Source organism: Podarcis erhardii, assembly GCF_964252035.2.
Source record: "Podarcis erhardii genome assembly, chromosome: 9".
Classification (NCBI taxonomy): domain Eukaryota; kingdom Metazoa; phylum Chordata; class Lepidosauria; order Squamata; family Lacertidae; genus Podarcis; species Podarcis erhardii.
In genome coordinates, this window is record NC_138512.1 from 59,410,978 (window position 1) to 59,424,675 (window position 13,698).

At 39.2% G+C, this 13,698-nt stretch overlaps 1 protein-coding gene across 4 annotated transcripts in view; it reads left to right on the forward strand.

Annotated features, from left to right (window-relative positions):
* The window catches only part of PPP3CA (protein phosphatase 3 catalytic subunit alpha), a 192,898-nt gene that overhangs the window by 111,103 nt on the left and 68,097 nt on the right, over nt 1-13,698 (forward strand). For all 4 annotated transcript variants that reach the window (XM_081876969.1, XM_081876971.1, XM_081876970.1 and 1 more), the window contains exon 3: nt 10,757-10,881. In XM_081876969.1, the coding sequence (XP_081733095.1) occupies nt 10,757-10,881 (125 nt within the window). The remainder of the gene's footprint in view (nt 1-10,756; nt 10,882-13,698) is intronic.

Below are 13,698 nucleotides of genomic sequence, written 5' to 3' on the forward strand. Positions count from 1 at the left end.
GGAAGTTCTTTTATCTACTGCTGCAGTTGAAGTACTTCTTCCTCCCTTTATAAGTGTCAAACCAGGGGGCCTTCTGGGATTGCATATAGAAATGATATAATTTTCTGCCTCTTGTACTTTGAATCAGGCTTTTATATGTTAATATTAGCCTTCGTGGAATTCAAGTGGGGTGCCTTGTGTATTTGACAACAATGCTAATGTTAATACTATGTTAACAATGGCTAAGGCAAAATAATGTTACTTGCATTGTGTCAGCCTTATCCTTGTGTTTTTGTTGTCCTGGAGAGTCGCATCCTTAATCTATCATTGCCTTAATGACCCATTTTGCTTTTTCACAAGGCCTAGTATATGTACAGATGCAAAGCGGGCCAGTGATTACTTTTTAGCCCCTGTGACATAGCTGAACTCATAGACAGACCTTATGTACAGTAGAAACCCAGCACATGGAGCAGAGTGAACACTGCTTGGACACTGCAACACCATTTATGAATATCAAGTATGTTAGGGGACAGCAAGATCCACAGTTGGGAATGTCCATCTGTTCTCTCTGCTGAAATTCTTTCAATTCCGTTACTGGTAAATAAAGGATCACATGTGAGCAACAAGAATCAGCACTTCATTATCAAGCAGACAAACCCTCTACAAGAAACTGATTTGTACTACTTTTGCAAAGTTTACATATATTAATTTATTTTTTATTATATATTGCTCTGGATGGGGAAGAAAATTATTGATTGTTAAGATATCCTAAAGGACCAGTTTTGTCCAGAAGCAGGCAATAAGCATGTTAGTTGGGAGTTGCATTGAGTTCTGTTTTAAAACAAGATTAAGTTACCCTCTCCTCACCACCACCAGTGAAATGGAATTGGTTTGTCTCAAGCCAGGAACAGTCTTTGCCAATGTCCTGCAATACTAATATCACTCATGATAGTGTTCATGAATCCATGTAAGTTCCCACATCCATTGCAGTCAAGATGCTTCCATCTCTAGTCACTCAGAAAAAGTGTTCACCAGTGACTCAAAGGTAAAGGTAAAGGGACTCCTGACCATTAGGTCCAGTCGTGACCAACTCTGGGGTTGCGGCGCTCATCACCAGTGACTCTAGGATGCTGCAAATTGTGTCCACAAATATCCCAGCATAGTGGCAACCAAACAACCCCACAATAACACAGCAATCAATGATACAATCACAAACACAAAAACATCAGCTTCACCCACAGTTAAGCATTCTTACATTCAGTTTATTTCATTGGGATATATTAAAAAATACTGACATGTCTAACTGTTTGTCTGAAAGCATTTGAACATAGATAGTTGCCTCACCTTTTCTGGATTATGGCTATAGTTGGTGCCATTTGTTTTAATAAATCTCTGTTGTTGTGTTTGAATTCTACTGTCTGCTACCAACTATGTGCTTTTTCAAGACCTGCTTATTGTGCATCATCTCACAATCCTAATTTACACACACTCTTGACTGAATGAAGGATCTCAAAGAAGTTTATTATTTGAAGAGCAGGGAATCCATCAAAAACATGTAAAACCAAAGTTAAGCATTTTTTTCAGCTACACTATTGTGTGTTTTAAGTAAATCTGTAGAACATGCTGGCTCACAAACCAGCAGTAGAATGAGACCGTGTAAAATTAATTAACTCTCCACTTCTTAGCGGGTCAGAAATAGGCCATCCTTCAAAAAACCATAAGCAAGCAGGAATGACAGATTGTTCTGGAGAAATCATTTTACTGCTGAATAAACCTTGCTCCTAATAATTAATAATCTCGATTCCAGTGGCTGGAATATCTAAACAGAGCCCTGTCTGATAATACATGAGAAGGATGAAAAGTATATTTTTGTTAACAAAGGGTTCAGTTGTGTTTGAGAGCTCTTCCATTTTAAAATGTCACGAAGTGAATACTGCAGAATATATTATTTCCTTAATATGTTTTTATACTCTCTATAGATACTCTGTAAAGGATAGCAACAGACTGATAAAATGAATCCATTGACAGTCTTGTTCTGCTCCATATATTAAGGAATTGCATAGAGTGCAGCACAACAATTGTCCTTCGGATTGTTTATACTGGATTCAGTATTATTATTATTTATTAAATTTCTATACGAATCTTCATCCGAGTATCACAAGGTAGTTTATAATATACAAACACAAAATAACATAGTAACAAACAAAATCCATCACACACACACACACACACACACACACACACACACACACAGAGTGTGTTTTGAAGACCATGGATTGTTTAATTAGCCAAAGGCCCAGGAGAAGAGGAATGTTTTTGCCTGGTGCTTAAATATATGTAACAAAGGCACCAGCCAACCCTCCCTGGGGAGAGGATTCCACAAGCAAGGAGCCACCACAAAAAGGCCCTCTCTTGTGTTGCCACCCTCCAGACCTTTCATGGAGGAAGCACGTGAAGAAGGGCCTCAGAGGGTGATTGCATGGTCTAGGTTGGTTAATATGGGGAGAGGTGGTCCTTAAAATATTGCAAACCTGAAGCATTTAAGACTTTATAGATAAAAACCAGAACTTTGAATTGGACCTGGAAACTAACTGGCAGCACGTGTAGTTTGGCCAGAACTGGCATTATATGCTCAAACTGTCTTGTCCTGGTGAGCAACCTTGCTGCTGAATTCTGCACCAGCTGAAGTTTCCAAACCATCTTCAGAGGCAGCTCCACATATGCCATGTTGCAGTAATCTAACCTACATGTAGGGAAAGTATTTCTACACTATTCAGTGTTTTGAAGGATCTCAGTTAGAGATTGTGTCTTTCAGATACCTCACTGGTTATGTAGTCCCATACAAATAATATTCTGTGGCATCTGTTCTAGTGATGCGGCTCAGGTAATTTTGGACACAGGCCTCAAGGGAGCCCCATTGTCCTGCTTCACTTCAATACAAAACATACAGTGAATGTTTCTCCCCCTTGACAACCTTGACAATTTGATAGCTATACTGCTGTTGTTGCTGTTATCATCTTTATCATCATCTGCTACCACTGCCATGGACACATGTTTCTTAATGGGAAGCTTGTCTAGACATGTATAGGATTGTGCTGTGAATTACAGCTATACAGGACCACGGGAGATCCTTTGGAGACACAGAAACTCATATATGCTTAGAGACAGTTTTTTACTTCCACATGATGAGAGACTGCTAGGTGTAATCTGAAACCTGCATAACATCAAGTAGAATCTGATCTAGTCAGGTCTCCCATGCTCTCTCCTGCATTCCATTTTAGGTTTGATCTGAGATCCAGTCCATGTTTGAAAGGATGCATTCATCGTGAAGAGTAGTTTTCTTCAACAAATCAAAACAGAGGCACTTTAAATAAGTGTGTGAGTTCTATCCTTTCTCTATAGCCATGGTAGGAGCAAAAGAAGCACTTCAGAAGGCATTTGATCACAGGGAGGTCCCAGCAGAGAGTCACAGAGTAGAGCAAAGAATGCCAAGTAAGAAACATCACAGCCAGATTATGTGTGTTTCTCACAGATCCTTCTGATACTTTGAAGGGAGCAATGGTAGATAGAGGGGGTGTAATTATATTTTTAAAGAAGAGCACCCGGTATTTCAAAAGATCCCAGATCTCTTTGAATGGACTGGATTCTCCCTTTCTGCCCATCCACTCTTGCACAGACGTGCTACAGACATCAATAGCTCCAGTGTCTCTTACTTTGGAAACTTTTATCTGGCCAGCCTAATGCTACATCATCAGTCACACTGCCAGGTTGTTGTTGTTGTTGTTTTGGCTTCTTAACAAGAGGCAAATGCAGCTGGAAAGAGATCACTTTGCAAATTCCCTACTGCACTTCCCCCAATCTTTTTTAGTAAGGGGGGGGGGAATAGAGTAAATAGAGAGGTGCCATGGGTGAATTGTTCCCTCCACCAAACCTTGAGTGGAATCAGTGGGTGTGCCAGGGCAGGACTCCCTAACTTACTGCTCCTGGTTTGGGCTTTGACTCCAAGCACATTGTCTCGTCTACAGGCAGCTTGAGTTCTTCATCCTGTGAGAGGCTGTGTACCCCACTCAGCTACCTTTTGCCAGCCATGCACAAGCAGGATGCTAACTGAAGAGAGGGATCCATCCAAGGCTGGGGGTAGACACAGGACTTGCCAGGAGGGAAAAGGAGCACAATATGTCTCTGGGAGGGAACAAGAATCTGTTGTGATGTTCCACAGCTGGAGGCACAGGAAAGTCCCAGGGAGCCATCAGCAACATTGGAGATGCTGGGGTTGGTTTTGATTTGAATTCTGAATGTGTCCCTTAGTTCAGAGCAGAGCTTGAAGTCTTCAAAGCACACCACTTGCAACATCCATGCAAAAAATTGGGAGGGCAAAGAGAATGAGAAATACCTGAAGTGAAGCATCAGCTGGCACAAAGTCTCAAGCTTCAGCAATTGTCATTTCCTCAGAATGTCACACATGGCCCAGAGGCATTCTGGGGAAATGAAGACGGCACGCAAATGTAGCCTGTGCTGCCCCACCCTGTGAAAATATTTCTAAGAAGGAAAAGAGTCATTTAAATGCCACCCCTTTATGAGCCTGATAGGTTCACAAAGAATTTCTGCTGTGCTGTTTGTATTTATTCAAACGTTTTATTGGCAAACTCATATAAGGAAATTCATATGATCATGGGAGGACATCTAACCATACACTTTTCCATTGCCCCAATTCAGTTTATTAATCCTAGGATGCTCCAAGAGTACTTTATCAGAGGATGCATGCCAAATTCTTAACAGTTCTCTTCAGAAATTCATTACTGATTTTTAGAAAATTGGACAATCAATTGGACTCAGGTTTCAAGCTTACATTGTATCAAAACCTTCCAGGGCAAAATTCTTTAGGTCTTTGGTAAACAAATAAATCTTTAGATAATTTATTTAGATTATCTCTCCCTCTTAATAATGTGCTTAATGTCATATTAATTCATCAAACACAAGCCTACCCCAAACAATTTTCATAAGAAAAAGAGTTATTAAATGCATGTTTTCTTGTTCTCTCCCTATTTATTGTTGACTGTGTACTGTTTGCAATGTACGTGATGTTGCAAATGTCCATAAATGTCCTTGATAAAGTTATTAGACATGCTTCATGGAACATAAAGATGCTATCTAAGCAGGCTGGGCTTTCTTTTATTTTTAGCAAATCTCTTGCAGGGAGGTGTAATACAAAAAGATGCACACGGCTTAAACATCAGTTTTGACAACAAGATGCTACTTGTGAAATTTTAGTTTTGACAGCACATGGTCTTGTCAGCTGTATGTATCTGTCAGTACTTGCTCAGCATTGGAAATCATACTGTATCTGAATGTTTTCTTTACCATTTTGGAGCATTCTCTCAGTTTCCTTCTGATTTGATGAAGGTCTATAGAACCCTTCTGTGGAGCAGACTGTCAAAAGCTGGGTGCAGTTGTATCTTTCCTGGGCAAGCTTATGTCCTGCTTATGGGCTGAGACACAGCATCTGGTTAACCACAGTAAGAAACAGGATACTGGATTAGATATGCCTTTTGCTGGATCTTATGTTTGTAAACTGCTAACAAACAATGAGGTTATCTACCGATGGAATGTATGTGTCAAGCAAGTCCAGATGTGGTGGCCTCTTTGAACATATAGGTTGTAATTGTTGCTTTCCTCTTGCCCATAGACAAAATTGAGAGTAAACTACGAGGTTTTAAATACCTCGTAGTTATCTTTGTAATTGGCTTTAAGAGCAATAACAGGAAGCTGCTCTGAAATTCAGTGTCTCCTGAAGAAAGGATGCCATGAACTCAGCAACTGTTTCTAAACCTCCTTGTTTCATTTCCCATTCATGTTTCCCATTCTTTGTAGAAGTATCCCATTGAGATTTTATCTGGGGATGTTTGGTCCTCTTTTTATTTGTAGCTCACACTGCAGATTTTAAATTAGCCAGTGGAATTCAGCCAAAAATATAGACTGCACTCTTCCATATGTGAACCGGCCTCTTGTGTGCACATGTACAAAACAAACTCTGGCATGCTTGAAGCTGCTTTGATAAGACAGGAAGCAGGAGGAGGAAGTGGTAACTGTTAACACAGAATGTGGCACCAGAGCCAAATGCACCACCCCAGTCATTTATTTCAGCCAACCATCAAATATATGCTTGATGAAGAACCTATTATTATTATTATTATTGCATCTGGATGGGGTGGGTTGCAGCTTGTGCAATCTGTCAAGTTACCCCATTAAAAACAACTTGAAATGTTGAAGCAATTTCTGCTATACAGCATGAAACAAATATAAATATATTTTCACTGCTATATACTACAGCATTGCTGATGCACATGACAACTCATTATGGCAGAAAGTTTTGGAGATATGGGGAGAAAAGGGTGTGTGCAAAAAAAAGTTGCGTTGTTTAAATGGCACCAGGAAGCAAGGTGGTCTGTAAATTGATGGGAGAGACATAGTGCAGCTGCAATGCATTTCAGTTAAGAGGGGGGTTCTTTTAAGAATTTCACTGTGGGATATACTAGTTCTTATCCAGAAACAACCACAAGGAGCAGCTGTTAAAAGCTTAAATTCAACCACTTGGTGTGGGTCCCCCCCCCCTCATACGGATGTTGCACTATGATGCCATGTGACTGAAGACTGTATGAGCATGTGTGTTTTCATGAAGGCAAAGGAGCCTATTTGGCCTGGCCTCACCCCAGAGTAGCAGGGCCAATAGCAGCTTGTAGCATAATAACAAGAAGAGTGTTCCCCGTAAGTTAAACGGGAGAGCTCTCCTCTAAAAGCCCTTGGGCTCTGTTTTTGCAGCTTTCAAGATAAAATATTTAATAAGTATCTGTGGGCGGCAAAGCAAGCTTTCATCTCGAAACCCAATAAATAATATTGCATCCATTTGCAGCCATTGAAGAAATCAGATCATGAAAGGATAACTGCATTCAGATACTTTCCTACTGTGCCGATTTTTTCCTCCTCTTTCTCTCAAAATGTATTTTCTGTCATAATAAAGTTGTACTGTGTATACATTTTGATTGCATTAACTGAGAGGTAAGCTGGTAAAATGGATCTAATGGCTTTATTAAACTAAATTGTGCAGAGCAGAGAAATCGCAGTGTTCTTAATAGGAGCTACAGAAATTGCTTTTGATAAAAAAAATAGAATCTTAAGACATTTCATTAGATTTTAAATACTCGTTTTAATTAAGTTGTCTAATAATTATTTTTTATTGGAATGCAAGGGTTAGTTATTGGTTCTCTTTACTGGAGATGGGATAAAGTATGTAGGGGTTTTTTATTTGGAGTTCTATTTTTCACTATAAGCTAATTCTGCATTTGATGTCATTTATTTAATGTTGGATTTGATTATTTGAACAAATAGTTGTTTTATGAATGAGGAAATGATAGAAGCTTATTCTTGATTTAGGCATAAATCCTATCTATGCTTACCTGGGAGTAACCCTTGTTGAAAACAGTGTTTCTGGCTTCTGAATATAAGAAGGTTATATTGGTTATACAACAAATTTCCCTGTTTCCTATTGTCCTCTGAAATGTGTTGCTTTGCAAAATGAATAGCCTATGTTTCAGGCCCACTTCATCTCATGATGTTTACTATGTTCTGCATATTTAAAGTTTGAAGGCCAGCACCACTACCTTCTCCTGCTTGCCTTGACTGCCTGATCTCTGTATACATCTGCCATTGCTTTTTATATAGTAAACTATGGATGCATTTTCATTCATTGACGTTTTCTTCCTTATGCGGGCTTACCTGAGAACAATCCTGAGCCCCTTATAAAAATCTAAAGGGCCCTGCTGGCTTCTGTTGAAAGACCTATCTAGTATGGGATTCTTCTTCTTGTGGCCAACCAGATGCCTCTGGGGAAGTCCACAAGCAAGGTATCTTTCATTGGTCGCTAGAAGGTGGTGTTCAGTAGTATCCACTAGAGGCAGTTGATAGCTTTTTCCTCCAGAAATTTCTCTAATCCCCTTCCAAAACCATCCAAGTTGGTGACCACTATGATATCTGTTGGAAGAGAATTTCATAGTTTAACTATGTGCTGTAGGAAGAAGTCCTCTTTTTTTCTGTCCTGAATTTCCCACAATTCAGTTTCATCAGATGACCCAGTACTATGTATGAAACATGGAGAAAAACTACCGGTCAACTCCCTCCACACTGCAAAATTTTACGCACCTCTGTCATCCTCCTTGACTCACCTTTATCTAAATGAAAAAGTCTCAAGTGTTCTATCCTTTTATCACACAGTGGTTACACCTACCCTCTCATATAGCAAAAACTGTGTTATTTCAACCGGCATTTTAAGAACTCTTGATTTTAAATTTACATATGACTACTGCTGTTTTTCTTTTTGGATTGCTGTTTCTGAAGTTGCAGTAACTTTCCCCCTTCCCCTCATTTAGCTGTGTTTATTACATATTCTTTCAAAGGTGGGATATAACTATTGGAAATCTATGGCAGACAAATAACATGAAAATGGCCATCAATGAGCTCAGAGCAATAGAATTAGAATAAAGTTGACACACATGCGTTTTGTGTTTTGAAATCCTCAAGCCACTTACTAGATGTAGAAGAATAGGAGGAAAAACAAGGAATAATTTGCTTTAACAGTAGTAACATTGGTTTCATATATCTTTTTTTTTAAATAATGTTTATTAGGTTTTTGTTTAACAGTAAAGAACACATAATAACATAACATTTTCCAATATCCACATTTCATACACTTCCTTGGACTTCCTCGCACCTCTTGTTCCTGCTTTCTAAAATCATAAATTTTGACAGCAAATTATTAACTCTATTTAGTTTATATAATAAAATTTTCCACTGTTAAAATCTCAGATTTTGAAATTTACAACTCTCTTGTTCAGATTTAATTATAAAGTGTTGTTTATCCGAAATTTGTCTTTTCTTTCAATTACATTCAAATTTATACTCCTAATTACTAATTTATTGGAGCCATGTTATTACAAATCTTAGATCTTTCTTAGCATTCATACAATTTACAATATTTTTGTAGATAATCCTTAAATTTCTTCCAGTCCTCCAACATTGGTTTCATATATCAACCAATGTGAGTAAGGGCTCCAAGAACATCCCCATTGCCGTAGTTGCCGCATTGATTTCTTGTAGCTGTCAGGCAAGGGCTGTCCTAATGATTAGAGGAGGGGAAAGATGGTTAATTTGCAGTTTTCCTTTAGATAGTGAGTCAGGGTAGCATTTGCAATGCTGTGGGGAAAAAAGACAATGAAATATGAGTAATGTTTGTATTGTATGGCATGGTAAATTTTAGTGCAACCTCGTTAAAAGCACTTGTACTACACCATAATTTTCTTTCCCTGTAAATAAGTGGCTTTTTTTTCTTCTAAGTCTTAATTTTGAGACATTTATCACTCAGTAGTGTATGATCTCCGTAAATAAAGAAGTGTGAAGCAGTGAAGTGGCCAAGTTTGCTAATGATGCAAAACCGTTCAGGATTGTTAGAAGGGATTACAAAGAGCTCCAGAAGGACCTCTCCAAACTGAGTGAAAAGGCAGTAAAATGGCAAATGCAATTCAGTGTAAACAAGAGTAAAGTGATGCATGTAGGGGGGGTTATTAATTTCACATATACACTCAGGGGGTCTGAACTGTCAGTGAGTGACTGACCAGGAGCGAGACCTTAGGGTTGACGATAGCTCAATGAAGATTTAATCCCAGTGTGCATCAGCTGAGAGAAAATCATTTGGTGCTGGGGATCATTAGGAAAGGAATTGAAAATAAAACTGTTGATCTCATGATAATGCTATACAAGTCTATAGTGCAGTCGCTTTTTGAATGCTATGTACAGTTCTGGTCATCTCACTCAAGAAGGACATTGTAGAGTTGGAAAAGGTTCAGAAACGGGCAACCCAAAATGATGAAGGAAGTGGAGCAACTCCCCTATAAGGAAAGGTTTTGCAATATTGGGACATTTTAGTTTGAGAAAGAGGTGGCGTGATATAAAATCATGCATAACAAGAAGAATTATAACAAAATAAAAAAATTCCTTCCAGTAGCACCTTAAAGACCAACTAAGTTAGTTCTAGGTATGAGCTTTCGTGTGCATGCACACTTCTTCAGATACCAGAAGAATTATGAAGAAGAATTATGTATAGTATTATGCATAACATGAAGAAAGTAGACAGATAAAAGTTTTTCCTCCTTCCTTCAGAACACTAGAACTTGTGCTTCGAGCCCCAAAACCCATCCCCCATGGAAAGTGGAGACAGAATTTAGTTTAAATGTTAATGGGCAAATTTTGGCCACAACTTTATCAAAATACACAAATGTGACTGGTATTGATGTAGGCATTGGTATCAAAACTATATCTGGCTCCTGACCCACCTTGCAGGAAGCCGGGAAGGGTAAACAAACAGCAGGGGGAACTCCATCAATGTATATTGACTGGTGTTCACCCCCTGGGGTTCTCGGGGGGTCCTGTCATGGCCCTAGCCCCTCTCCGGGCTTTGGACACGATCCAGATCCCCGGATTCCTTGACCATACAACGCTAAGGTTATTGGGGGGGGTCCAACATCTGCAGACTCAACCATAGGAAGCCTAGTTTGGTGGATCATGCCAGTGCACCCATTGTAGGCAATACCACATTAGACAGGTCTGATGCAAGTTGTTTAGGCCCTAAAACATTACAATAAGCCCTAGGTAAGGATTTAGAAGTATAGCTGTGTTCATAATGTTCTGTATAAATTGGTCTTTCCACTTGTGTCTCTCTATCTTCCAGTTTGCGGGGACATCCATGGACAATTCTTTGACTTGATGAAGCTCTTTGAAGTGGGAGGCTCTCCTGCCAACACACGATACCTTTTTCTAGGGGACTATGTTGACAGAGGGTACTTCAGTATTGAAGTAAGTTTTATTTCTCACTTTGGCTATGAAATTAATTTGTGTCCAGATTTATTTGCTTCACCCCCTCCCCCCTTTAAATGTTCTTTTCTAGTGAACACATGGTCGCATGTCTTACCGCTATATTGCTGTAGCAAACATTGTGTAAAGAAATGTTTCACATGAAATGTACCATTGAATTATTGCAGGCAAAGTGTGTGCATGTTTTCTGGCCATAGTTACTTATCTAAATTTCATTTGTCAAAATTTTGAATAATGAAAACATTACTTTTACCAAATTTTGAGCTAGTTCATCTTGTTTTCTCAAAACCTGAAACTGTATTTCAATGTGTTAATGTCTAATCATGGCACTGTAAAACAACCTTTGCATTTTGGCTGGAATTAGAGGAAGTGTGCAACCATTTTGATCACCTTTGGACATGGATTTTTCTAACAGCTACCCCTTCATCAGTGGCGTAGCGTGGGTTGTCAGCACCCGGGGCAAGGCAAGTAATTTGCGCCCCCTAACCCGTGGATTTGCCCTAACCCCAGATGTTGCGCCCGGTGCGGCCGGCCCCCCCTGCACCCCCCACGCTACGCCACTGCCCTTCATGCAACTAGGTGGTTACTTTTGAAATTAAAGAGGACTTCTAAAAGTAACTTGTGGGCTTCCCTGTTATAAAATTCTAGTCCACGTCTTTTGGTAAGCACCTAAATTAGTTCTTAGGGTCCCCAGCACTGTGAGAGGAGTGGGGAAAACTAATACATGATGTTAGCCTTCTTGGGTGAGGAATTATTTGTTGGCCACAGCTAAGTTCAGCAGATGCAAGTATTGTAAATCTTCATAGTGTAGTGGTTAGTGGGAGAGACATATTTTATCATGGTCACAGAACAGTAAAAGTTGATAGACTTTGGATAATGAATTTACAAAGAAAACATAAGATTAACAGGGGAGCCAACAGAAAATTTATTTTATCATCTGCTTTATAATTTGTACTGAAGACCTTTTAAAAATCTACCTCTTTAGTAGTGCAATAAGAGTCATCCCATAAACCACAAGATAACAGTATTTCAGTGTGCCTTGTTGTTAGAGTTCTTAAGAAAGGAAGTGTTAGCCTCTCACTAATATGAAAGAATATAGTCCACAGATATGTTTCTCTTGATTCCACAGGTACAAAGCTGTTCATTAAGTGAGCTTTACTAAATGGGCCACTTAGCAAAATGACAGAACATTAAGATAACCAAGCATAAATGCTCTCCTGCTTTTTTGCTCATAACTAAAGCCTGCAAGTATTAAGTTTTGGTGATCCCATAATTTGGAGTACTATTTTAGCCTCATTATCAGCTGCAGTTCTCGGGTGGTGTAAATCTAGGTGTATTAGTCTCTGATTAGCAAAGAATGAAACCTTTTTTAGACTATAGTTATCCAAAGAATCATTTTGCTCACGATCCACATCCAATGGCTAATATAAGAATCCAAGAGCAGTAAGTGGATGTAGCACAGAAGTAGAAGAGGAAAAGTGCAAATGCTACCATGATTTCAGGGCATTTGTTGAAGCTTTATGTTTAATTTATTAAGTTTATATTCTTCCTTTCCTAAATGAAGGATCCCCAGGGCAGCTAACAACATAAAGTCTGAAAAGACCTTATCCAAAACAACAATGAAAATGGCAGGTTTTTAAGACCTGTAGTTCCTGAATTTTCCAGTCTTCTTCTGAAGAAATGAACAAATAAAAATTGTCTTTAAATTCCGTCTAAGAATTTAATGTCCAGAGAAGGTGACTCCCCAGGGGGGAGTTTCAAAGATGGGGTGCTGCAGTAGAGAAAGATTTCTCTTGTGTTCTCATCCTCATTGCCACCCACAGCAGGAGTGCTGAGAGAAGGGTCTCATCCCCCAGTCATAAACTATGGGTTGTGGCATATGGAGAAATGTGCTCCTTCAACTGAAAGTTGAAGTTTAAAGACAGATAACCATATTCTGCACACAGGGTGATAAGCCCAACATCTTTCTGGGGAAATTGGATTAAACCCTTTTCCTGTTGAGTGGTCGGAGTATTGGATTAAGTCTGGAGAGACTGGGGTACCAATCACCACTCAGCCATGAAGTTCGCTGCATGAACTTTCAGGAGGAGAACTTTGAGCACCGCCTTGAGCCCTTTGGAGGAAAAGGATAAAAATGTGCAAAGCAAGATAGATATAGATATATGATAGATAGATAGATAGATAGATAGATAGATAGATAGATAGATAGATAACATTGCAAGATTCAGTCACTAGGGCTTAACTAAAATCAGTCAGGGTAGTTCTATCACATCCATTGTTTGCAGGCCAGTGCTGAATTTGCCTGACATCACAAACTAGTGGTTACTGATTGTACTGACTGTGCCAGCCTAGTTCTAGAGTCCAATCAAAAGAGATTTTGTCAAATTGGTCGGTGAACTCCTTTTCACCAGCCTCATGCTTTTTCTATGCACCCTCTTTTGCTTGAGTATGTTTTGCTTAAAAATAGCTAAAGCAAGCTAAGGATTTAAATCTGTGCTGGGTGATCTTGAGGAAATTCTCTTAAACAAGGATAGATCATTGTAGTACATAGTAATTGGAACAGTAATAGGAGGGAATGTGTTTGGGCAAACCCCTTAAACCAGGTTAAAAAGCCTCATATTCAAGCCCCTTGTCAAAACTTTGTTGTGGAGACATAGGATATGCTTAGCCAAGGGATCATGGCCAATATGGGTATACAGTGGTACCTCAGGTTACATACGCTTCAGGTTACATACGCTTCAGGTTAAAAACTCCGCTAACCCAGAAATAGTGCTTCAGGTTAAGAACTTTGCCTCAGGA